General features: G+C 40.2%; 2 protein-coding genes across 20 annotated transcripts in view; both read left to right on the top strand.

Annotated features, from left to right (window-relative positions):
• The first annotated feature begins 78 nt into the window (after nt 1-78).
• On the top strand, nt 79-11,926 carry atg9b (autophagy related 9B). Its single transcript, XM_051408142.1, has 14 exons — nt 79-824; nt 975-1,018; nt 1,345-1,409; nt 2,176-2,346; nt 4,161-4,302; nt 4,483-5,231; nt 5,608-5,761; nt 6,017-6,196; nt 6,362-6,607; nt 6,846-7,084; nt 7,201-7,294; nt 7,606-7,690; nt 8,472-8,644; nt 8,792-11,926. Exons 1-13 carry the CDS (start codon nt 716-718, stop codon nt 8,624-8,626), a joined length of 2,433 nt encoding a protein of 810 aa, XP_051264102.1. The 5' UTR covers nt 79-715; the 3' UTR covers nt 8,627-8,644; nt 8,792-11,926.
• Nucleotides 11,927-16,753: 4,827 nt separating this feature from the next.
• obscnb (obscurin, cytoskeletal calmodulin and titin-interacting RhoGEF b) overlaps nt 16,754-26,507 on the top strand; it is a 53,762-nt gene continuing 44,008 nt past the window's right edge. For all 19 annotated transcript variants that reach the window (XM_051403405.1, XM_051403460.1, XM_051403542.1 and 16 more), the window contains exons 1-12: nt 16,754-16,971; nt 18,204-19,296; nt 21,653-21,922; nt 22,137-22,397; nt 22,796-23,101; nt 23,188-23,454; nt 23,602-23,708; nt 24,229-24,397; nt 24,875-25,150; nt 25,241-25,522; nt 25,822-26,103; nt 26,207-26,482. In XM_051403405.1, coding sequence (XP_051259365.1) covers nt 18,213-19,296; nt 21,653-21,922; nt 22,137-22,397; nt 22,796-23,101; nt 23,188-23,454; nt 23,602-23,708; nt 24,229-24,397; nt 24,875-25,150; nt 25,241-25,522; nt 25,822-26,103; nt 26,207-26,482 — 3,580 coding nt within the window. In that variant the 5' untranslated portion in view covers nt 16,754-16,971; nt 18,204-18,212. The remainder of the gene's footprint in view (nt 16,972-18,203; nt 19,297-21,652; nt 21,923-22,136; nt 22,398-22,795; nt 23,102-23,187; nt 23,455-23,601; nt 23,709-24,228; nt 24,398-24,874; nt 25,151-25,240; nt 25,523-25,821; nt 26,104-26,206; nt 26,483-26,507) is intronic.

The raw sequence follows: 26,507 nt of genomic DNA on the forward strand, positions 1-26,507 counted from the left end.
TCAACAGAAACACGACAAGAAACGTGCTTTCTTTCAAAAAACTACAACTCGGACCCGGAAATGACGGAGCGCCAGTGACAGAAGTGACGTCAATGACGTTTTTGTTGACATTTGTTTGTGAAAGACAAAAACAGTGGACACACACAGAGGATGGGGATATTTTTGGAAACCAGCGGACGGACCTCGAGACAGACGTGAAGACCAAACGTACCGTGATTAAAAGTCAACGTTAGCTCGGGTTTAGGACCGGACTCTCGGGACAAACACGACAGAGGATCTAGATCAGCAGATGGACCGACAAAGTCGGGAACAAAACAAACCGTGTCACCCGGACTACACTAGAGGCTGAATCATCCACAGGCTAACCCAGCCACCACAACACTTGAGTCCGGTTGTAACATTACAGGAAGGTAACTAACATTCATGAGTTAATCTGCGGAAGATTGGCGCACTTGATTCTCAACGGCTGTACCGAGTATATAACACGTTACCATGGTAGTGTAGTGTTACACAAGCGCTCGTCCGTTAGACTAGCGAGTTAGCAGGCTAGCGTTAGCCGTTGCTAACGTTACCCTTTATTTGAACCGCTGCTGAGATTGCTAGCTTACAGAATGTACTGAGGTTGAGAGACTGCATTGGGGTTTTTTTCTTTTTCACACGGTGTTCACTACAAGTAGCTCGTTAGTTGGGAGCGACCTCGAGAATGTGAAGCACAATGGCCAACTTTGAAGCTTACCAGGAGTATCAGAGGATTGAGGACTTTGAGGAGGACTCACCGCCAGGGGAGGAGGATTTACTGGTGCATGTGCCCGAAGGCCTGAAAGGTAAACGTGTTAGTACAACTAAAGTATACTTTGTATTTTGATATAGTCGTCTAACTGCACATTGGAAGTCTTTTACGTGATATATAAGCTAAAAAAAGATGCAACTGGGTAAACGTCTGTAGCTGTATAATGTTTTCATTTATGTTGCAGACTCATGGCACCATATCAAGAACCTGGATAACTTCTTCACAAGGATATCCTTTTAATATTTCAGTGCAGTTAAATAGCAGGTCTCCCAAAGTGTGCTGTTGTTGCATAACCTCACTGGCATCATGTCACGCTCACAACACAGAGACTTACCAAGATGCATGTCAGTAGTCATATTTAGAATCTGTTGAATTTCACAATGTTTACTTCTTGACTGTCGCACACTTTTACAGTGTTACTACAGGGATCAGTGGGGAGAGGGGACACATGCTTAACTTTGTTCTTCATCAGAGTACTTTTAGTGACTGTCCAAGTATATAGTCATGTTTTCAAGTTCATTTTATTTCAGATTTTCCTTAACCAGCCTGTCCACATATATCATTTTCACCAGAAGAATGGCTTTGCTTGTATGATGTTAACAGAGTTCTTTGAACTTGTGTAAGTATGAAATTGTACAAAATACTCACCGTATGCCTGGAATACATCAGGAAATATAGTAAAGTGTTGCTCGTTTTCAGTCAGGTTTAGGGCTCGTTTGTGTCACTGGCAATTTTTCATCTTGTTATGACAGTTAAGTGTGCCTCGAGTCTCAGCATGAACAAGTTCAACCAGATGATTTTAACTGCAGCTGTACTTGAATCTCATGAATTTCATAAACACACAAACAAAATTATAATTGCTTTGTTTACTATTCACTTTATCACTATTATTATAATTGATATTATTACTTAGTTAGTATCTCTCATGATATGACTTCTTCTGTTTGATTAATCACATCAGCAGGCTAGTTTGCCAGTGCAGCACATTGTTTATTTTCCGGTCGTCTGAGATAATGTTTTGCTGCTACAGTGCCAGCTGGCTACCTCTAATATTAGGTGCTGGTCTGGTGTTTGTCTGAATCTGGCCACAGCCTTATGGTTAAAGCATTTAACCATTAGGTGGAGAAAATGTGTCAACATAATGACAGGCCAAAAAATAAATAAATCTCAGCCTGTCAACATATTTAATAAAGGAGCTGCAATTGATCTGTCTTAACTGAACTATTACACATTATCTGTGGCTTGGTGGTTATAAATATAATCACTTATCTCAATACTACAGTTTATATTTCTTGTCATTGTCATTATTTAGGGTTTTATTGTGTTTTTGCAGTCATTAAGTATGACGTCTGATCTCTTTTTCGTTCTTCATCTCATCCTAACAGCCAGCTTTTATTTGTTGTAACATTCACGACGTTCCTTGTCAACTGTGTGGAGTATGATGTCCTGTTTGCCAATCGAGCGGTCAACCATACCGAACCGGGTCACAACCCCTTGGATAGGAGCAAGGTCACTCTTCCAGATGCCATCCTACCTAGCCAGCAGTGCACTCAGAGGTAATTGTGTTTAACACGTTATCGTAAAATAAAAGTCTGTGAGAATTAATCGAAAAGGCTATGCTGTTACATAAAGTGACTCTAGCCAGTTTGATCAGATACAAGCAGACATGGTCTTGGGTATTATTAGAGCCCTTTTAAAGACAGGCCTTCAGAGGGATTTAATTTGTCTGACTTAATACAGTTGCAATCAGACTTTCAGACTTAATTTCTTATTTGATTGTGTCAGATGTGGCTTCAGACGGCAAGATAGAGTCACATTCACAGGGACGAAATATGGAACAGTAGCCTATTTAGCTGTACCCCGTGGGTTTCTTTATTTTCACCAGAAGATCATAAGAACTTTCTTGTATTTGTGATGATGGGCAATGACTCTTTAAGCTCTTTTATTAACTGTTAGCCCTCTAAGTAGTGATTATAAATGGTGTATCACAAGTTATTCCATATTTTATGACACCAGGAGCACTCAGTTACTAGCAGATTAACTGAGGAAAAGTCTTATTGCCAGTGGTAATAGTGGATTGTGACTAAGCATTAAATGGATGTGTTCTAGAAAACAGTTCTATCAAAAAGCATAAGGCTTGATCAGATTGAACATACCTATGAATTTATTATTTATTATATTTTATACACACTGGATCTCTGAAGTACGAGTGACCTCTCTTTCTATGAAATGTTATTTCTATCTCTCAATTTTGTTTGTTGCAACATTCCTCCAACTGATGCTTGGAGGAGTGTATTTGTGTACTGTGTTCAGACTGGATTTGGGGAACGGGGCAATGTAATTGATAGCTCTGGCAAGTCGAAATACTGACAACTTGGCTGGGCCAGCGAGCTGACAACCACATGACACCTCACTAGCTGCCTGCAAGGGACAGACGGGGGGTCTTTTCCAAGATGTAGCCTAGCCTCTGCTTGTTTTCTTCAGCTAGTGTAATGGCCCTGTCATCAATTTGTTCCTGGTTCTGACTGTGGCTCAATAGTCATTTATATCAAAGTCAATGACGTACAACCGCTTGGAACTCTAATTTGGGAACAGCTTGTCCCACAGTTTGGATCCTCTGTCCTCATACCCTTCTCTAATTTCCCTTGTAAAGCCAGATGCCTGTCCCGTCTAATATTTAGTTCATTATATCTGAAAGTGACCTACTATAACATTGTGTAGAAATGTAAAGGAGCAGCAACAATTGCACCGATATTGGCTAATGTATGTTGTATGCACTGTGTTTTGACACGTGACACTTGACTGTTTCCTTAATTTTAGAATGAAGTAAGCAGGCTGCCTCACCCACAACCTGTAAACAGGAGTTAAGTGTCAGTTCAATAGATTGCAACATGCACTGAGAGCAACGGTTGCTAATTTTCCCATCTGTTTATCATGTTACGAGGTAAAACCTGAACGAAGGGTCCATTTACAATGTCATAAGAGGAGAGGGGGTGTCATATGTGTTTTATAATCTGAACATTTATAAGTTTGTGCTTCACACAGGGCAGGTGTTTTGAAGTCAGATGACAACACAACACAATGGGGGAGACACACAGTGTCATATGTGTGCCTCTGAATACCCATTATGGATGTCATTTTACAGAAATTCTTAATCCCAGATTTCAATTTAGCCTCCCCCTTAACCACTTTGTCAGGTTTTTTGTAAGCATTGTTTTCTTTAATATCATAACCCTAAATGTCTTCCCATGTTTTAATACAGCTGTGACTAATAATTACATAGTTTCTCATGTCTGAATGACAAAAAGCCATTACTTTAATTCATACATAAAGCCAGCCATGTCTGAATAAAGCTTTTATTTCTGTTCAGAATTCAAGAGAACAGCTGGATTATATTCCTTCTCATCATGGCAGCCATCTTCTGGATCTATCGACTTGTTAAAGTCTTTTGCAATGTCCTGAGCTACTGGGAGATCAGGCAGTTCTACATCAAGGCACTGAAGATCAGAATGGTAAGTGCTCTACCTGGAGACCTTATCATTACACACAGCAAAAGGTCATTCACATCAGTGTTGTGGGTGGCAATTGTTTCGTGCTTATGTTTATAAAAAAACATCCCTAAAATGATGAGTCATCCATTGTCTCTGTAGTATTAGTCAGTTCACTTTGTGCTCCCTGCCTCCTTGTACCAGGATGAACTATGCAACTTCACATGGCAGGAAGTCCAGGACCGGCTCATCAGCCTGCAACGAGAACAGCAAATGTGCATACATAAGAAAGAGCTGACAGAACTTGACATCTATCACCGCATCCTGCGATTCAAGAACTACATGGTGGCTATGATAAACAAATCACTACTGCCAGTGCAGCTGCAGCTCCCCCTGTTGGGCAATGTGGTGTTCCTCACCCAGGGCCTCAAGTACAACTTTGAGCTCATCCTCTTCTGGGGTCCTGGCTCTTTGTTTCAGAATAAGTGGAACCTGCACCCCAAGTACAAGCGGAATGGAAACCGCCTCGAGCTGGCACAGCAGCTTAGTAGGGTCATCCTGCTGATGGGTTTGGCCAACTTGCTGCTATGTCCCTTTATCCTGGTGTGGCAGGTGCTGTACGCTTTTTTCAGCTATACCGAAGTGATCCGCAGGGAACCTGGAAGCCTGGGTGCTCGACGCTGGTCACTATATGGTCGTTTATACCTGCGACACTTTAATGAGCTGGACCATGAGCTGCACGGACGTTTAGGCCGTGGCTACAAACCCACTTCCAAATACATGAACTCCTTTACATCACCACTGCTGACTGTGCTGGCTCAGAACATTGCCTTCTTCTCAGGCTCGGTGTTGGCTGTGCTCATTGCACTGACGGTCTACGACGAGGATGTTCTGACAGTGCAGCACATTCTGACCGCTATCACTGTGCTGGGGGTGGTTATTACTATCACCAGGTGAGCTTTCACAGCCGTTTTATTTCTTGTAGCCAGTCCAGGATTGCTATCAGGGGGTGTAGAAAATGTGTTCTTTTTAATTGTTACTTTTGCTGTTTATGATGTTTTCAGTGTATACGATAATAGATTATGATTTGCAGTTGTTTTTAGTTTTTTCAATTTAAATTAATTAATTCATTTCAGTTTCAGCTTTTTTCAAGTTGTTGAGGAGATTGTAGACACTTAATTATAAGTATGGGAGAATTTTCCCCTAGTCAATCATAGACTTATAGTCAAAGATCTATCTAATCTGTACAAAACTATCCTGTTTTCCCAATTTATCTCAAATAAACTCTCAAATTAAAAATGTACATATTTTGTACCTATCCTACACCAGGTCCTTCATCCCAGATGAGCATATGGTGTGGTGTCCAGAACAGCTGCTGCAGTGCATGCTGGCACACATTCACTACATGCCAGACCACTGGAGGGGCAATGCTAACAAGAGCGAGACCCGTGACGAGGTGGCGCAGCTGTTCCAGTACAAAGCGGTGAGGAATGGAGAAACTCCGTAGACAGGAACACATTTGTCAAAACTAAAGTTATGGATGAGTTTTTGTTGTGATTGATGACATTTTTTAATGTAGCACCTGTGCAATGATAAGACTGTCAGATTTGACACAGTAGTACAATCACTGGATTTATTTTTCTTGGGGAACATTGATCTGTATTTGATTATGTGTACAATAGGAATATATTTAGACTTATAATTAACCTATAATCAATGTTGTCTCTGTACCAATTAGGTGTTCATCTTGGAGGAGTTGCTGAGTCCTATTGTCACACCCTTCATCCTCATCTTCCTTTTGAGAAATAAGTCTCTAGAGATCATTGACTTCTTCAGGAACTTCACTGTGGAGGTGGTTGGAGTCGGAGACATCTGTTCCTTTGCGCAGATGGACATCAGACGCCACGGAAACCCAACAGTACGTTTTCATTCCTTCTGTTACATTCAGATTCAATTCATTCATTCATTAGCTGTTTTCAAACTGGAGAGCGGGTGACTCTCAACGAGCAAAGTTCTTAGTGAATGTTTCATCTGATGTTGTGATGTTGCTTGAATGGATGTATATCTTTAAATGTTTTTGCAGTGGATGTCAGAGGGCCAGACAGAGGCTTCAATATACCAACAAGCTGAGAACGGCAAGACAGAGTTGTCTCTCATGCATTTCACAATTAAGAACCCACGCTGGCAGCCGCCTCAGGAGAGCTCAGTGTTTATCAGCCATCTGAAGGAAAAGGTGCAGCACGATGCACAGGGCGGCCCCTCCACCCAGCTGCTGCTCTCTGAGGCTCCTCTCTGCACCTCGCTGCAATCTAACGACTCTGCCACTGGGGTAAGAAACCCTGGGGACCATGCTGATCACGCAAATACAGTGTACCACACATGAACTAAAGATATTACTCAGCTGATGTAGGAAACAGTAAAGCATTTACCTACCTTACATAACAACAGTGTAAATTACCATAGGATATTTAAATAATTCCAGAATACTTTTTAGGAACATCTTTTCTATCCAATGTGCTCTTATTTACTTTTAGTGGTCCTGTATTGATGTATGTTTTTCTTTCCAGCCTGATAATCTGTTGGCCAGTGTCCTCGCCCACCCCATTCTAACTGCCTCTGGGTTACAAGGGCGAGACCATCGCTTCATCCTACCAAGCACTGCTGCCTCTGCTGCTGCCAGTGTCCTGGCCTCTCTGTCCACCTCCCAGCTCGCACATCCCAGCCGCGGCCGCTCACATGGCCTCCTGCCATCATCCGTCCACCCCGAGAGCACCATGTACCGCAGCGATCGCACCATCATTGACAGGTACTTATCACATCTCACTTTTGCTACTGCATCATGTACATACTGTAGATGGAATAGGATCGGTGAGACTGTTGAATGAATGCAAAAGCAAACATGTTGTTGTTTGTTTTTTTCAGTATGACTAACAGTGACTCCCACATCCGGAGCAATGCTCTGCACTCAGAGTTTGCGTCAGCGGAGATGAGTCTTCATGCCATCTACCTGCATGAGGTAATTTCCTGACCACAAACTGTCTGACAGTATTTTTATCCTCCTTTTCTCTGTTATGTGCCTGGAGTTTAAAGAGACATATCTTTTGAGACATACACTTCTTACATACACTGTTGCAGTTTGAAGCACAGTGGCTGCAGTCAGATTGAACTCACATTGGTTGCAAAAGATTTCAATGGTTCAATAGTCTTGTTTTAGGTTTACAGGTGTTGTATATTTGATGCTCAAAAGATAGATTTTGGGTAGCTCTTTTCAGTGTCTCTAGTAGGTCTCTATTCTGCTGTGCATTGACAACTGCTTGTCTTCTCCAGCTCCACCAGCAGAGCTCCCACCCACAGAGAACTTCAGGGCAGTGGCAAAGCTCAGTACCAATGAGAGATCTGCACACAAGCACTGGTAAATGAACATATTGATTTTGAAGAAAATTGCAGCCTCAGTATAGTGGAAAAACAAATGACCCATTCTTGTCAGTGTACAGTTCTGTTTGAGTGACGATTTTCTCCCGCATTTATAAATATTCTTTATATTAACACTGAATCCAGTGACTGTGTAATGTGAAAAAGATAGCTTGTAGTGCTGAAATCATGGTGATGACCTCAGTCTGCAGCACTTCATTACACACTCCAGTCATATCCACTACAAATTGAGCAGCCTTAAAGGACGTAGAATTAGTTACTTACTTAGAATCGATTTTAGAAGCAATTATGTCTGCTTTAATATTTGTCATTATACTATAACGACATGATAACACAGTACAGAAACCAAATCTGCACTGATGAACACAAGTGCAAGTCTCTCCATGATGGTTTCCCAATTATAGTAAAATTAAAGGAGACCAATAGCCGCCAGAAAGGTGAAAACACACGTAAATATACTGTAAAAGTATACAAGTATTTGTATATACATATATTGTAGTAAATGGGCTAAAACATGCCAAAACATTGATATGATCCTTCAACTATATATTCCTTTTTGTTCATAAAACGACGCATAATATATTATAAGCATTAACATTAAAACATATTCAGACTTCAGTTAAAGGTGTAAAACATTAATCATTAGATCTGTAGTGTTTAAAATGAGAGGTGGGATAACATTGGAGTGTGATGATTTCCTTTGTATAAACTAGAGACTATGCCTTAGAAAGACTTTGACCTTGCATCAACACTCTTATTAGGTTTCCAGGCTCATAGTGGGCTCGGTTCCAGCATTTCCATGCCCACCCCTGTCCACCTTGGTCGCTGGCAAGAGGAGGAGGAAGAGGAGAATGAAGATGATCAAGAGATTAACAATGGATCTACTCCAAAACAGGGCACTGGGAGTAGTTGTTGAAGTGCCTTATGTCATAAGGTATATGCTCTATTTTAAACTTTATAATATGACACATCGTCTTCAGTCTATGCTTTGTGGTTCTGTATCCTGTGACATACTTGGCCATTGATCCTACAAGGGATACATCGCCATGATAATGCCCCCTCTCTCTTCTTTTTTTTATAGTGTTTACATTTTACTTTCTTCTATGAACATTGTGGCCTTAGATGATCTTCATGGAGAATTTAGCATGGATCTTTAAAGCATCATTCAGCGTTTGTTGTAGGAGGGGGCTCATTGAATAACCACTGTCTCTGCACCTCCACGCCTCATCCTGTCACATCAGGCAGACTATGGCATCAGGGAAACCATATGTCTTCCGTCCGTTTCATCCTGATTTTCGTCATAAATGTGTACAGACAAACTACGTATAAAGTGACAGAAAGACAATATTGTGTATTCATAGGATCACTGTGTGATGGTGGGTGTGGCCAATTTTTATTGTGGAATGCAAAAAGGATCCTCGGGACTTCTGCTCAGCCTGCGTGTGTGTGCAATTCAAGTATTTGTGCATCACAGAGTTATACAGCGGGAGTCTAATTGAAGCTTCTCACAGAGGTGGTGTCCTGATCTGTGCTACAAAGGTTGCAAACTGTACTGTAGCTGCCTGAACAGTTTTCACCTGAAAGAAATGTATTCAATATTTCAAGTTGTGCTGTTTGACCCTGGTGATTTGTAAATACTCTTTTGCGTCTTACTTATCCTTTTAAAAGTCCACATTTTTACTACCAGATCTAATCCTCAAAAAAAAGATACCAAGTATTGCTATGATAAAGAGCTGACGGTACGGTAGCTGTACTACTAAAACACCATGCGTACCAGGAAAAAGCCCCATTGGCTTTGACAAAACCTGTCTTTAAACCATAAATATGTACACATGCGTTGATGCTGCTGTCTGTTTTTAGTGGTTCTAAATACAGATTTTATTCAGTATTAATATTTCCACAGCTGATGTATCAAGATATTACTATTCCTCAACAACAGAACTGAAATCATGGGACCCAAATACACTCGTCGTCAAAATCTGATGCAGATATAAGATGTCTTTTTAAGTCTATTTAAGCTGGACACAGAGCCAGCTTTATGCCTTAACACCAATATAAAAAAAACATATTTAAATCCTGGTTTTCCATATTACCTCAGTGGTGGTGAAGTATAACCAATACTCCAATCAATACCTCTGCAGTGTATTTACTCAGTGTATTTGTGTAAATATATAAACAGTACATAAAGGTTTATTCACCGTGTACAGGTGCATCTTTTTAACTGCATTTTGATTTTAATGGCAGGTGTAAATGGAATCTGTTTCTTTTTCTGTTCTCACTTTGCTGTCCAGCAGAAGTTATGAGTCAAGTGTTGATGTCCCAGAAAGGGTGCGGAGGAATAATTTATTTTAGAACAAAACAGGGTGTTATTGATTTTACAATCCTCTGTTGTGCACATTAGTATGTAGTTTGTATCCTTTTTCCAAAATGCTCACATAAAAAAAAAAGGAACTTCTTCATAAGGGCTTATTTCAGAACGTGCGATGTTGCTTCTGCAGCTTTTGGTTTGAAGATTTTAGGACTTAGCACTTCCTCTCAGTGTTGGGTTTATACTTTCAAAGTAAGAGCATGAGGAGAGAAAAAAAAACCTTTTCACAGTCAGCATTAGTTCTAGCTTTAGTTTTATTTATTTCCTGTTTCCCCTCCAGATATTTAATTGATATGTGTGTATTATTTATTTGAAAAAAGAAATATTTAGATTGTTTTGTCAGATCATTTACTTTCATAAAAGCGTATACTCTTGTTGATGAAAGAAATGGCATGTACCTCCCACTGACAGTAGTTTAAAAAAAAAAAAACAAGATTTGAAATTCTGATTAAAAGGATTTATTAATGCAAAGATAACATGGCCAGCAGCATGATGTTGAATGTTACACTTAAAAAAATAAACTCAGACTACATCTGCTTGTTTATGCAGTGCGCAAAATATCTTTCTATCTTTTTTTTGCATTCTTTACAGATCACAGTAATATAGATCTCATCCTCCACGACTGCAAGACTTCAGAGGGTACAAATGTGTCTTTGCCCTTACGTGTGTTTAGAAACTAGTACACTTCCTCGGTGAGTGCGACTGTGGAAGCAATGCGTTTTGACACCTGCGTAATTATGCTAACATGAACTCAGAATTTTTGCACTGACAAAAAAAATAAACGTTTTATTTTTTATTTTTAAGCGTGTGCATAGATACAGTACTGGCAACATTTTTGGAAAGGGCGGGTCTCAAAAGGGACACAGAGTCAGTCTCCATCCTGAGTGACCTCATTGTTTGTATATAAGCAAAGCATCAGCACGTATTGTATAGTCACTGTCCACAGCAGACCACCTGGAAACACTGTGGCCAAATCACATACGGTCGTTCTTACCTCAGTACAGGTTCGGCCTGTAGGGGATGATGTGTGTTTCTGTCACTTTGTTAAATATGCCTACATGGGTGTTGTGGTCACTGTCCGTTTGTGCAGTGAGTTTATTATTGTAGAGACACTGGAGCTCAGCTTTGTGCACAGAGTTGATTTCTTTCAACAGGTCTCTTCATTTTTACCTCACTGTTATGTTTGTCATATTATTTTAAGCAGTGCCTTAGTATTAAGGTTTAGTGTTTGCTCTTTATAGAAGCCATTTCATGTCAACTATTGAAAATACTTTAACAGATTTAGCAGAACGAACTATGTACAGTATTTTATTTGGCAAGTCATTGTGTATAGCATCAAGTATGTGGTGAAGTTGTGGATGTGGCTTGTAAGACGAGTTGCATGTTGACATTGAGATCTCATGTCAGTCTGTTGCGTCTGAAAGCACACTTCTTCTTGTCATGGTGGCTGAAATTGCACTGTCCTCAATATCCTAAAGAAGCAGGAGTATGCCTTGTAATTGGCAATGTCATCATCGAACTATGGTTTCTTATCCACTATACACCAGTCTAAGAATCACAGTGACTGGAACAAGGTGCTAAGTTTTCATCCTGAAATGTTGAATATGTTTTAAGACATGTTTTTTTTTTTTTTTGTTACATAGGTTTGTCTGTTTTTTTTGTTTTTGTTCACTAGCTGAAAAATGAAACATGCCAAAAGAACTTGTTTTCGGCACAGCTTTACAATACATGTGTTGTTTTCTGAGTGAGTAGAGAGGCAAATAAATCTTATTTTGAGTGTATTTAATCATTTCATGTGTGGTTGATTATGTGATGTTTATTTGAAATAAAAATATATTTTAATTTTCACTTTTTTTTTATTATTATTGCTTTTCCTTGTTTGCTGTGTCAGCTTGTGAAACATTTTCTCTCCCGGTCTTGGACATATCTGACGGGTACAGAATAGTATTGACGCATTTGTCCTGAACAACCTTTTATATGAGAACATAGATGTCAGCATGTCTGCGCAACACTTTGGTCCATAGTGAAGTATCATGATAACTGTAACAATGATTGTCATGACATTTTCTATAGACATTCATGACATGACTTTTCATCTACTGTCCAGTATATTTAACCTGCCAGTTAAATGCTGTTAGCATGTTAGCATACCAAATATAGGCAGATGGCTACTAATGTTAGCATATATTCAGCCAAAAATACAATGAGCCTAATTATATCTAGGATGATGGAGTTAAGTCTGAGACGTCCTAAAATGGTATCTAAACAGAGGACACGCTTTGTATAAATAAACCCCAAGATACTTAAAGGGATAACTTGCCACATTTAATGTGGGTGTGATGGTTAATGTAGTTAATTGAAGCAGTAAATTCTTCAGTGTATCCTATATTGATCGAGAAATAGCTAAGTACAGTGATGTAGTTGGTGTCGAGGAAGAATTATAGAGTTGTTAAGCTTGGAGTTTAAAGGTGATGATACAGCCACGTGAAAAAGAAATGGTTAAATTGCAGGAATTCATTTGCTTGGCATCGTAGCTTTGATTAGCACCCAGCCCACAGTGTAGGTGTCAGATTCTCATGTGCTGTACAGTCTGGTACATACAGGAACTCAGCTATCTCTGTCACTGTAGCATGCACTGAGAAATGTATTGCCATCAGCACTGATTGGACATCCACATAAAACAAATCTTTCCATTAAAGCCACTTCATGCAGGTTTTGAAAATGTCTCACTTTGGCGACCCCTAGTGGTGGTATCAAAAAAGACAATGTAACAATAAAGATAAAACAACCAGTGACGATACAAACAAATTACAGACAAAATAACTACGTAATAACAAACATCTAACAGAAATATTAAGTCACATATTCCATATTGTGTAAATATATATCTGATTTATGAGTCTGATATAATTTGATAAATCACCATCAGCAAGTTTTCTCTCACTGGAACAAATCTTCTAAAAGGACTTCATTCAGTGTTGCACACAGGCTTAGTTTGTGTTGTGTGTCTCCCAAGCTCTCTGTCCGTCTCGCTCACTGTCTATTTTCAGATGCTATAATCGTCTATAACCTCTCACAGTTTAGATCCAGTACGTACCAGAATAAACGCTCATTGCTGTTGTCTAATCCTCGCTATGAACACCAAATATAAGGACGTATTTACTAATTTACTTTGTACTTAGACTGTTTTTTAATGAAGAGTTGACTGGTGGTGCAAGGGAACTGTTAATCTTAAGGAATCTGATATTTCTGTTGTATACACTAGGTTTAATGGTGGGTAAAATAATTAGAATCGACATTTTTGATTGGTTTCATTTTGTGGGTTAGAATAGGATGACTCGTGCATTTCTTTCTTTTACGCCTGTTACTATTATTATTACTGTACTATTTTATACTCTGTCAATACTGTAAATGCTGTCCACATCTTAATTAAACATCACCCGCCTCTATTTTGTGACACACTATTTTGATTTTTATATCTAGTTGGTTGTTGTTCAAGTCCCCATTGAACATTTTAGAGACATAAACGCCATCTGCTGTTCATTCTTGGTTATCTGTCCTTGGTACGACTGACATTTGTCTCACTTGTCATCTGCTATGTAAATGTTCTTTTGAGGTAACACCAATGTGTTTCGGCTGTGAACATGATACAACCGTGACCTTATTCTTGAAATGACTAAGAGGTCAGGTGGAAGGCCCTGTAGGTCAGATATTGGAGAGTATATTGGTGAAAATCGTCTCATTACATTGGAATGTTTTACTTGGGACTTTATCCAACTCTATAGTTGCTAAAAATATAGCCAGGTGCTATGTGCCTGTCTACTGTCTTCTGCTGTATTGTGATCCAGGTGCCACGATTGCTGGCTGAAAGTAACTTTTGGATGATTACCAAAGCTTGTGTAAATACCATCCATGATGTGATTTGATGCCACGAACTGATTTGGCATCACAGCAACCACAGAAAAAGCAAAGGAGAGGGAGAAAAACTATTGGAGGTCAGTTAAATTGTAACTTTATACAACACATGCTTTTATTTCCCCCACATATTACATGTTAGTGACCTAAAAGGTTTGGATGAATGTGGGACAAAGGAGTTATCTTATATTTCTTGTCTTTTTTCTTGTTCTCAATGCACTCTCAGGAGTATGGAAACTAAACACAGTAGCCAGAACAGGATAAAGTAGATGCGAGCAGCAACAGTGGATTACCGTCTGCTAGAGTTTCGGGGAGTTTAAATCAGGGTCCAGGCGACCTGCTGCTGTCAGTCATTGGCACTGGGGGAAAGCCCACTCCAGAAGACCAAGAAAATACCATGAAAGCCAAAGAATAGGGAAGAAAGGGGTGAGACTTGCTACCCCTTGTTTCTAGACACTCTAGCAAGCATTTAAGAAATATAAATCTGTGCTAAAGTAGAGCCTAATAGAAAGTGGCACACAAATGCCCTGCTAAGGATTGCTATGTCATTCTGAGATATTGCAAAGGGTTTTCGTCGTTGTGAAGATTATCATGGTAGATACATTTAACGCATTACTGTATTTTAGGCTTTTGTACAATATGAAGTCATAACTTAACTATGGGCCTGACCAGCTGGGTAATGCAGCTGTCAACAATACAATGTGCCAGGGGGGCAAGTTGAGCCAGCTTACCCCAATCACATTTACATTGAGTTGAAATAGAGTCTTAACACAGACTGTATACACGTGAATAACAAGAATTTTCTGGTCTTACACAGAAGATAATGTCAAAAAAATGGACAAAATGACACTGATGATACATAATGAGCAGTGAGCAAAAAGACAAACGAGTCAATATTATTACCATAAACTCGCTAATAATGCAATATTATTGTTTCGAAAATGAGTGATTGTCTACCACTGCATGTTGGTGAGGTTCAAGTGACACAACAGAACAGAAAAGGACAGAAAATAAGGTTTAGAGGCGCACTATGACATTGTTTATCACTCTAAGTTTCATGACTAATCGTTCATTACACAAATCAGAACGGCTGTTTATTAGTGTGGCTGAAAAAGTATAAGAACGGGAGCCTTAAGCCTCCGTCACTACTGGAAAAAAAATATGCCAACTACTTCAAAAGTCACCTGGGTTTTGTTCTGTGCCAAACTGGTGACCTCATGATAGGGACTTGATATGGGACATGACAGGGATAGGGACCAGCTGTTGTTGTTCAAGAACTCCAGTACACAAGTTAACTTCACAATCAACCACTTCACATTTAATTTTGCTGATCCCTCATACTCAGTCAGCTCTCACTTCACCCTACGGTAAACTGAGCTCAAAACATCATTAGACACTGATAGAGGCAGCAAGAGATTGATTTCCTGGTCACAAAGTTGACCTGCAAATGAATACAAGAAAGGTGAAGTCGAGTTGAGTCATCAATTGTCCCGTACTAGAAGCCATTTCTAGCCCTATAGTGTGACTCCACAGCGAAATGAGCATTTACCTTAACTACCCTTAATCGCATAAATGTAAGTCTGAAGTACATACGTTTTTAAATTTTAAATTAAATAAAAACAAATCCCCTCCACCTTTCGCACACAGACAGGGCCATGTGATTTTAGATGACTTGAATAAGATGTTTAATAAGCCAAAGTCAGGGCTGTAGCTTGACATGGTGACATAGAGGGTATTTTGCTCACTAATGCCAGCATTTCTGGTCTCAGTGTATTTAAATTTGACTGTACAGCCAACAGTGTGGCTACTTACTCAAAAAATATTATCTATTACATATTATTCTTTGCCAACAGTAATTAGTTACACTACTAGTTATATTACTTTTCTGCTGTACTCCCCACAAAATTGGTAATTGTTCCCCTTCTCCCCAAAATTCAGACTTACTACTACAATTGAAATCCAGTTTCGTTTGTTAAAATTATTTCAAGCTGCTGAATGTTTCCATTTTCCAAACTAGTTTCCTCCACGATTACAAAAAATAATCTAAGCATGTGATTGGATTTCAAATTAGTAGGGGTTGCCAACAAAAGTAATGCAGTTGGGGCGCCAGTTTAGGCTGTATTATTACTGAATTTATTAGTAATTAGTTACACTACTAGTTACTGGGGAAAGTAATATTATTACTAGTAATGAGTTACTGGCCAACACTGACAGCCAATAAATAAATCAAATAAATAAACCCACCTTTTTATACTACATTTCACCAACCTTTGCTACCACTTACTAATGTCTCATTTGTAAACAAACAAACAAACAAACAAACAAACAAAAACAAACAGCTCCAGCACTTTTGGATTTTGGATAGTCTCTAGCTCTTGCTCCTACATGGTTTGAATGCACTTATTGTAAGTTGCTTTGGCCAAACTCATCTACCAAATGAATATAATTATTAATGAAAGTAAATAAAGTAATATTCGATTAATGTTACACACAGAAAGTGTTGCTGAGCTTCCTCCCTGCAGGTTCATTTTTAGTAGTAAAAGTCAGAATTATGAGTTGTTTACGACCGAGTTGGAGAGTGTGCAACCTGCAGAAGTGTGCAGCCCGGCAGGGGCCAGGCCTGTCTGCTCTCCTTCCCGACCAGGAGATCTCCTATCTCCACACTAAATGACAAGTCTATTTTGGAAAAGGAGGCTGCGCCAAAATAGGCACGTCAGCTATTTGGCATCATGAGGTACCGGAGACGGAGTCTAGTCCACCGCCCACCGCAGGAGACTGGGGGATGTTCCACCATCCTGGATTTACAACCATTTCAAGGATATTTGAGCACAAAGAAGACATTTTTTGGGTGGGATTTTTCTAAACACTGGATACTGGAGTTGGATATCACCCGGAAAGCTTTTGACGGCCACAACTTTGACTTTTCAGCCCACATGATTCACCGTTCACCGTCTTACCTGAGTGGCTGAAGACTCAAGGTGAAAAAGTAACGTTAGGCTAATAAACGACGGTTAGCTTTAACACCAGATGTTACATTTATAATTATACTGAGAAATGAACCGAAGTTATAGCAGTTATTTGTATTAAAACTGTTAATTATCAACTAAATTATATTAAAAAAACGAAAAACACACCTGGAACTGTTAACAGCTACAACTTGAGCCTTGAGTTACTAGTTGAACTACAACTTCCAGTTTCGGTTAGGCTAATGTTAATGTCATTTAACTGTAATTAACTACAGGTGTGTGTGTGTGTGTGTGTGTGGTCCGGTTTGCGCACTTTTAACAGTAAATTAGTGATTCAATTCCAACATGTGTATATATTTTTTAAAAGACGTTTTGGTTTCGCTTAGAGAAACCACACTGTGTGAGAAGTGAAGTGTGTATATCTGAAGAGGGAGCTTTATCAAGCAGCTGATGTCCCTTTCGCTTCTACAAATGGCAATGGACAGAGACGGGGTCTGACAGCTGAGGTTATTTTTAGGGACAGGCGGTTCAAGCGACAGAGGTGACAAAGCTGGCAAATGTCACTCTTTGAAAGGCACATATCTGCACTATTTGACCTTGTTACAGGGGAATTCATTTGTTGTTGTGTTATTAAAACTACCCTTCCTATTAAATAGGCTGCGGATGCATGAAGTGAAGTCTTTATATTGATGATGAATGTCTGCAGGGTCAGGGCAGGAGTGGAATATGTTGACTGACATTTACTGCCAGCCATAAATATGACCATCTGAACTGTGGATTTATGTCTATTTTCATAGCACAACATATTTATAGAGTGGACTTTACAAACGGTCTCGTCTCACAATGGTTTTGGTGCATTTCACAGGGTTTCTTTGTAATTTAATGTGTGGTGAGAAATTACTGTGATATAAAATAATTGACTTACTTTCCTTTGTAACACAAAATGTGTTTTATTTGTATTATTTGTTATAGTTCAGAGGAAACTGTCTTTGTTTAATCCTGAACATTTAATAAACTGAATTATAAAGCAACATTTTTATCCATTAATCATAATATTACCCAAATTAGTAACAGAACAATTATTTTGATTTGGTATCTAATGGGGAACTGTGTCAAACTACTACCTGTTGTTTTACCAGCTGTGAAAATCATTAGAAGGACGTAAACAATTGTGACACATTCAGTGTTGAATATTATTTCTTACTGTTACTGGATTCTAATATTACCCTTTTCTTTGACTACAGGAACCAACAATGGATCAAAACTTGTTTGGTGGAGTCCCCAGGTTTCTCACCCGCCCAAAGGCGTTCTCGGTGTGTGCAGGCAAGGATGCCACGCTGAGCTGCACTATCGTGGGCAGCCCGACCCCTGTGATCACCTGGGAAAAGGAAAAGCTGAAGCTGACATCTGGGGGACGCTTCAAGACCGTGGAGGATGGAGATGTGTACCGCCTGACCATCTATGACTTAACGCTGGAGGACAGTGGCCAGTACATGTGCCGGGCCAAAAACACTGTTGGGGAAGCTTATGCTGCGGTAACCCTCAAAGTGGCCCTGCCAACGGAGATGGCACAAAGGGCCCCTGTTTTCCTGCTTAAGCCTACATCTACACGCGTAGGATTGGGAGGCGATGTCGTTTTCCTCTGCCGGGTTGCAGCTTACCCTGAAGCCAACTTTGATTGGGAGAAAGATGGGCGCTACTTGGGGGAGTCTACCCGTGTCAAGATTGTTTCCGACAGTGACAGCAGCACCTTAAAGATCCAAAGTGTGCGTAATCTGGACAGCGGCACCTACACCTGCAGGGCCAAGAACACAGTCGGCCGTGCACATGCTGCGGCAGCCCTGGTTGTAGACGCCCAGGATTCCCGCCACCTCACTGCAGACAAGAACACCTCCCTCCTTTCTCACCTACAAAAGCGCAAAGAGGAAATGAACAAGGACATCTCGATCTATCGCACCGAAGAAAGCAGCTCCTCGGTTTCTTCCTCCAAAACCAACATCAGAGATAGTTTGAGTTCCCTGAGTCTGGAACACGAGCTTAGGGCCTCTGCGCTGGCAAAGCTTCCCAAAGGTGTGTTCACCCGTAGCTGCACGGTGACTGAAGGAAAACACGCCAAACTCAGCTGCTTTGTGACGGGTCACCCTAAACCCCACATCATCTGGAGGAAGGATGGCACGAACATCAGCGAGGGCCGCAGGCATGTCATTTACGAGGACCAAGCTGAGAACTTCATCCTCAAGATCCTGTACTGCAAGCAGAGTGATAATGGTCTCTACACCTGCAATGCAACCAATATGGCTGGGCAAACCTACAGCGCCGTGTTGGTAACAGTCAAAGGTAAGATTGTCGTATCGTAACAAAATGCTACATGCAGTACAATGATCAGTTTTGTGTACACATTTAAGAGAATCCTCTACAAGTAAGCTATCATTAGAGATGCATGAATTATATGCATCATCAGCACATTTAACATCATAGAGGCTGTCGCTCCACCACCTTATGTCCAGCATTTACAGAATATTCCAAGCAACGATTAAAGGACAAGGCTGGCAAGATTCATAAAAAAATATATATATTAACAAATCCAGTGAAAACCAACAATATCTTAGTCTGTCTCTCAATACTTTTCAACCTCTCCACCATGTCTGTGGCACCCCATCCCAAGACCCCAAGCCAGTTATTTCCCACTGAAGACATAAACCTTTAAAAATGACTTGCAAATGTATCCTGTACTGGCTGAATAATTTCCTAAAACAGCTGGACTGGGTTTTTTTTAGCAAACATTACTCAAACAGGAGTGAATAGTCATTTGTTGGGGACTATCTTGAGCTGCAAATTAATACACATTTGGTGCCCTCATCAGTATTTATACCACCGGGATGGCACATGTGTAATTTACTCAAAATAAACTACAGTGCCTGTGTTCATCGCAATGAAGGAACATGTCACCCAGTGCAGCAGTGCGGCTCGCTTATGTGTTTTTAATAGCTATAATAATGGAGGTAAATGGCACAGAGGAATATGCCACGTTTGTAGGATAAACTCATTGTTGGCAACTGCACTACTGTAAGTACGGTACAAATCACTCTACCAAAGCCTCATTTAAACCTCTCAAAATGTGTGTGGCTGTTCACAACAAGGCTGGATTCTGGCTTATCCTCTGAAGGAGGGTGTTGTGTTGCATCTATTTTCTGCTGGTGATGAGTAGTTCACAGTTGCTAAGATGGTCACTCACTTACTGGAGCACATTGGCACCGCTGCTAGTGTGACTTCCCTCAGGAAGAAATTTCCCCAAGAGATGAAATTGTAGAGTTGTAGATTTATGTCGGTTGTTAATCTCCATTCAGTCCGATAATGAGGTCTGTGCCACTGATGCACCTGATTATTGTTGTGTGCAGGAAAATGGATACTTCTGATATTTGCCTTGGAGTTTGTTAGTTTGCTTGATTTATTGTTTGTCACTTCTGTTATACCAGTACAGTAACAATGGACATAGGATAAAAAGTTAATTTTCAACAAAATACACAGTATACACACAACTGTAATTCAACAACTTTATGCTGGATTATTATACATTACTTAGAAATGACAGAAATAAATTAAATCCATGGGAAGATAACTTATGAAAGCAGGAGGGAGGAACTAAATATTTAACTTTTAAGCATTATTAATACTGTTGTTAATGTACTGTATGTTGTCAAAGACTGAGACTGGATTATAAGATTAAATTCCCTTTAGTAGCCAAACTGTATCTCATGAACTTTAATTCTCTTTAGTGTTTGACGTGTGTTTTTGTGCAACCTGATATTCTCGAAGTAAATATATTTAACTGCCAAGCTGAAAACAACTCACTTGTTCTTTGGAAGGTACATTACAGAAAATATTGTAAATATTTGAATGTAGATATTATATTTATTTTACACACATGCTTTGAGTGAACCCATGGACGTTACCCATAACTCAAAGTGGAGTTCCACATGTTTCAACACTTAATTCCTACAGTTAAAACTGATGGCTCAGTTCCAAAGTATGTATATGGATACAGTTTGAAACTGTAACCTTTATTTGTGGTGCAGAGGGCAGTAAGAAAACTGAGAAGTAGGGGAAATGTACAACATGTACTCTACAACCTCCATTGAAAGCACAGTTGTAGTGTAGTAGCACATTCATAGTTGACATTAAGCAAAATCATGTAAATACAAACAATTATCGGGACAAATAACATTTTTATGTATTATGCACACAGAATTTTGCATATTGAGTATGATTAAACTTTTTTGATTGATTTTCAACCTTTTATCAAACTTTTACTTCAACAACCTATGATTTCATAAGTTGACTACAGAAAAGCTTTTATTTTACTTGCTATATTATCAAAAAATGTAATCTAGAGGATGTGCAAACATGTAATGAAAAGACTATTGTCAGTTTAGAGCTTTTGACTGTTGAATGTTGTTGTTGAATAGACAAGTCTAAAATCATGGGTGCTGAAGTTTCCTTAAACACAACAAAATTGCAGATTAAAAGTCCCATGTGAATTAACTACATCTGAGAGAGCAGATGTAGAACATTTGGAGAATGGTTGACAGTATCATCAACTATATGCTGCAATTTGTAGTTAATACACTGACATTTGTAAAACCATCAGCATGAATGCACAACTTGAATTATATGTTATTTTTCATTGTGACAGAGCCTAAGGTGCCATTCAAGAGGAAGCTGCAGGACGTGGAGGTACAGGAGAAAGAATCAGCTACAATGATGTGTGAGGTGCCTGTCAGTGCCACTCACGCCAATTGGTTCATGGAGGAAACGAGGCTGGAGCAAAGTACCAAATATAAGATGGAGCAGGAAGGAACCCTGCGTCGTCTCACCATACACAATGTCACAACCAACGACGATGGTGTTTATATCTGCGAGATGAAAGAAGGCAGTCGTACCGTGGCTGAGCTCACCGTCCTGGGTATGGATGAGACTTTTTTCTATCTTTATTTCTTGTTAAACATTATGTATAATACTAGAGTAAACAGTTGAACCTTCTTAAAAGACTTCTAAAAGTTAGGAAATTATACAGACTGAATCTACTGCATACCTGATCCCTGAAAAAATTTTCAGTGTCTCTATTATGCTGCCAAATTCATTTCTTTATGTAACATCTACACTCTCTCAAATCCCAGGCAACATTACTAAGAAGCTTCCTCGGAGGACAGTAGTTCCAGTCAGTGACACTGTCATCTTCTGTGTGGAGCTGGAGCATCCTTTCCCGGACGCCTACTGGACCCGCAATGGCGAGAAGCTGAAGGAGGATTCCCGTATTTCCATCGCCTGCATGCTCAGACAGTACACACTCACTATTAGAGATTGCCAGGCAGAAGACTCAGGAGAAGTGGCCTTTGTCGCTGGAGACTGCAAGACTTCCACTCGATTCTCTGTCACTGGTGAGGATGACACCTTCGCCAATAACTTCAGATTCATTGTATGTGCTCTGCCTTAGCAATGGTAATTAATGGGGTAAATAATAAAAACACATCATAGGAATAACATAACTCTGAAATAATGCTATGGAGACTTGGATTTATCTCCCTTAAATTGTTTATAAAAATAGGTTAAAGTGGACTCTGTGGCACAGATGCATTGACTTCATACAACACCACAGTAATTGAGCTGTTAAACAAAATACTAGCTAAACTGACAAGAATGATCACCAACTATGAAAGTAAAACCAAGTCTGTGAAAAAAGAAAAGAAAAAGGGAACAGAATTTCCCTATACTCTTTCTTTTGACGTACTACAATACTAACTCAATACATATCTGCTCGTCACTCTTTCCACTCTAGCTGCAAGGAAGCATCCTCCCGATCCCCCAGTCGATGCCGTGGTGCAGAGCAAGACCGAGTCATCCATCACCATTCAGTGGTCTCCTCCTGACAGCGACCGCCCTGTGCCCATCAAGGGCTACATTGTGGAGAGGAGGAAGGTTGGCACCCAGACATGGCAGAGGTGCAATGCTGGAGAAACCATTGTGTCAACAGAGATCACCATCTGCCACTTCACTGAAGAAGCAAGCTACCAATTCCGCATCTCTGCTATGAACGACTTTGGCCAGAGTTCCTACCTTGAGGTGCCTGGAAGCTTCTACCTCGGTAAGACTCACATTTATCATTCATGTGCCGTTGGTGTATACATTCAAATGTTCTTTTCTCATGTGTGGTTTGCATGTTGTCCTCAGAACCCTCTGCTGAAATCAGGAAAGGCCTAATGAACAGTACTGCTTTTATTGGGGAGGAATTCTCTATCTCAGTGGAGCTGTCTGCTGTCTGTTCTGGCTTCTGGTCCCTAAACGGCCGCCTCCTGCGCAGTGGAGCTGACTACCTCATCACCAGGTCCAAGAACACACACACTCTGCTCATCCGTTTTGTGACCGTGGAAATGGACGGAGTTGAAGTCAAGTTTGTGGGTGGAGGCTCACAAAGCAGCTGCGTCCTGTCTGTGAAGGGTATGCACTCATAGCCAGTTAAAGTATCAATAGAGAAAAATGCTTTAAATCATATTGATATATTTAAGTACATTTGTAGATAGCCCTGTTTTTTAATTTAAGGCCATTGATGTTTACTCCTTTTTGCCTTCTTACCACCTCTGACAGCTCCTCCTTTGAGGTTCACCAACAAGTCAGATATCATGGAGGTGGTGATCTGTAGTGCCCAAGCCACTGCTCAGCTGACTGCTGAGGTGTCTGATTATGATGCAAAGGTTTGTGATGGGAGCGTACATCATTTTTAACTTTACTTTTAGTTTTTACAGATTCTTGTACAGTGTACAGGGGATGGAAAATGTAAAAAGCACTATAATTTATGTTGTTGAATAGATTTTAGAATTCTGCTTTTTGATGAAGCATTATACTCAACTACCTTTAGAAATGGCAGAAGAATATTCCATTTAAGTTAGCTTTGACCCTTTTTTCCAGTGTAAGACAATCTTTGAGAGATAGTACAGTCAGTACTTTGGGTTGAATTGATGTACAGTATTGTGATTGAGGTTGGTAGGGTATTCATATGGAAATAACATACAATCAGTAGGCCACATTTTCTATTTCATGTTAATGTTACCCAGAATAATCTATAAAAGAGACACTTTTGTATTTGAGTACTTATCAACAGAAGTACTCCTACTTGGTAACACTAACAGCTTTAGTAGAATATACTTATTTAACCATAGCTTTTTTACTTGATCGTGTCTAACTTGGCTCTTTATTCTTTTTTTGTTTCTTCAGGTGGTTTGGATGAGGAATGGGCGGGAGGTGAAGATGGGAAAGAAGTATGAATGTATGATCATCGACCGCAAGAGGATCCTGATGGTACATAATGTTACTGAGGAAGATGTGGGCATCTACGAGTGTGTTTTAGGTGATGAAAGATTGGCCCTGCAACTCGCTCTTAAAGGTACGCTCATCAAAAACATTGCTACTGAGTACAATTGCCTATGGTGGGAACTGTTGGGTCTCTTTATAAGGATAATAATGAATTGAATTGGAATGAAATTTAACCTAGCTATCACAGAGCAAAGTCAACAATCTGACTGCCACGGATCATTTGTTGACCTGCAAAGCTTTTTAGTATCTCCAATGTGATTTCCCGCAATGGGAATTGGGCTCTGTGTGTTCAGCAAGTACTGACTAAAGCCCACATAATGCAGAAGGTTTGTCTTAGACCATGTGATGTACTGTAATGTGATCTGCTCTGATGGCTGCTAGCATATGCTTCTGAGCCATCAAGCGGAGGAAAGCCCTGTCTGTCATCATGTAGTTATATCAAGTTACTCTGTTACCCCCAAAACTCATGCTCTTCCTACATATGAACTGCACTGATAACAAACACATTTTTAAAGGAACTTTAATTTGCGTCTCTTTTTTCTCTAAGATGAACCTGCCAAGTTTCTGAACAAAGCCAGAGGTCCCATGGGATTGTCATCGACCCTTAAAGGAGATCTTGAGCTAAGCTGTGAGGTATCTCTTGCCAGCGCGACCGTTGTGTGGAGAAAAGATCAAGTGGAGATCACTGAGGACCAAAGAAGTACCATCATCTCCAAAGGGACTCAAAGGAAGCTCATCATCAAGAGTGCCAAGAAAAGTGACGAAGGACATTACTCTTGTGAGACAGCAGCAGACAAAGTCACATTCCAGGTCAAGATAAAAGGTAAGGCTGTATGATGCTTTTGTAGTACTATTCAACACTTGCCTGCACATCACAGATATACATTTCTTTACCTTATTTATTTTCTTTCAGAAACTCAAGCACTAGCTGCCTTCTCCAACAAGGAGTCAGTCCAGAAGGAGGTGAAAGCTACTCTCTCCCAGAAAGCCACTCTTAGTTGCAATGTTTCGGACAGCAAGACTGAGGTGAAATGGTACAAAGATGGCAAGCTGTTGGTATCCAGTAGGACGATATACTCAGAAGTGAAAGGCAGTACTCGTCAGCTGGTGATAGAAAAGGTGGAGAAGAGTGATGCTGGAGAGTATACATGCGAAGCTGGGGGGGATAAGCTGGTCTTCAAGATATCTGTGTCAGGTAGGACTGTCCAATTGGTGAATTGAATATAAAGAATGAACAAATATAAACACGATTTCGGTTTGTGTGTCTGAGAGATACAATCATTTGAGTTAAGGGTTTGGAGAGATTAGTTCCTACACATTTAGTCATCTGGGTGCATCAAATTTACAGGATGTAGAATAAATTGTGTGATTTTAAATGTACCAGAAAAGACTAGGAGGGTAAAAAATGAATGTAGAACGTGTCAATTAGATGTCTGTTATATGTTGTTGATGTCATTGTTGATGTTACACATTCTCATCTCTCACCGACATTAGCTTCAGAGGCCCAGTCAGCTTTCTCCAACAAGGAGTCAGTCCAGAGGGAGGTGAAAGCCACTCTCTCCCAGAAAGCCACCCTGAGCTGTGAGGTAGCCGATACCAAGACAGAGGTGAAATGGTACAAGGATGGCAAGCTGCTCACTTCCAGCAAGACAGTCCATACTGAGTCGAAAGACAAGCGTCGGCAGCTGGTGATCGACAGCGTGGAGAAGAAGGATGCTGGAGAGTACATCTGTGAGGCTGGGACTGAGAAGCTGGCTTTTAAGATGCATGTGGCAGGTAAGGGAAGATGGAATATTTTCAAAAACATTATATTACATATTAGGTGCTTATTCTGAAAGAATAGCATCTGAGGTTCTCCCTGTCATGCCTCTTCCACCAGAGGCCCAGCCAGCCTTCTTCAACAAGGAGTCAGTCCAGAAGGAGGTGAAAGCCACTCTCTCCCAGAAAGCCACTCTGAGCTGTGAGGTTTCTGATACCAAGACAGAGGTGAAATGGTACAAGGATGGCAAGCTGCTGACTTCCACTAAGACAATCCATACTGAGTCGAAAGTCAAGAGTCGGCAGCTGGTGATCGACAGCGTGGAGAAGAAGGATGCTGGGGAGTACATCTGTGAGGCTGGGACTGAGAAGCTGGTCTTCAAACTCCAGGTGGCAGGTAGGGGCAAGGACAGAACTGTCTT

The sequence above is a fragment of the Dicentrarchus labrax genome, unplaced genomic scaffold (genome assembly GCF_905237075.1).
Source record: "Dicentrarchus labrax unplaced genomic scaffold, dlabrax2021, whole genome shotgun sequence".
Taxonomy (NCBI): Eukaryota; Metazoa; Chordata; class Actinopteri; family Moronidae; genus Dicentrarchus; species Dicentrarchus labrax.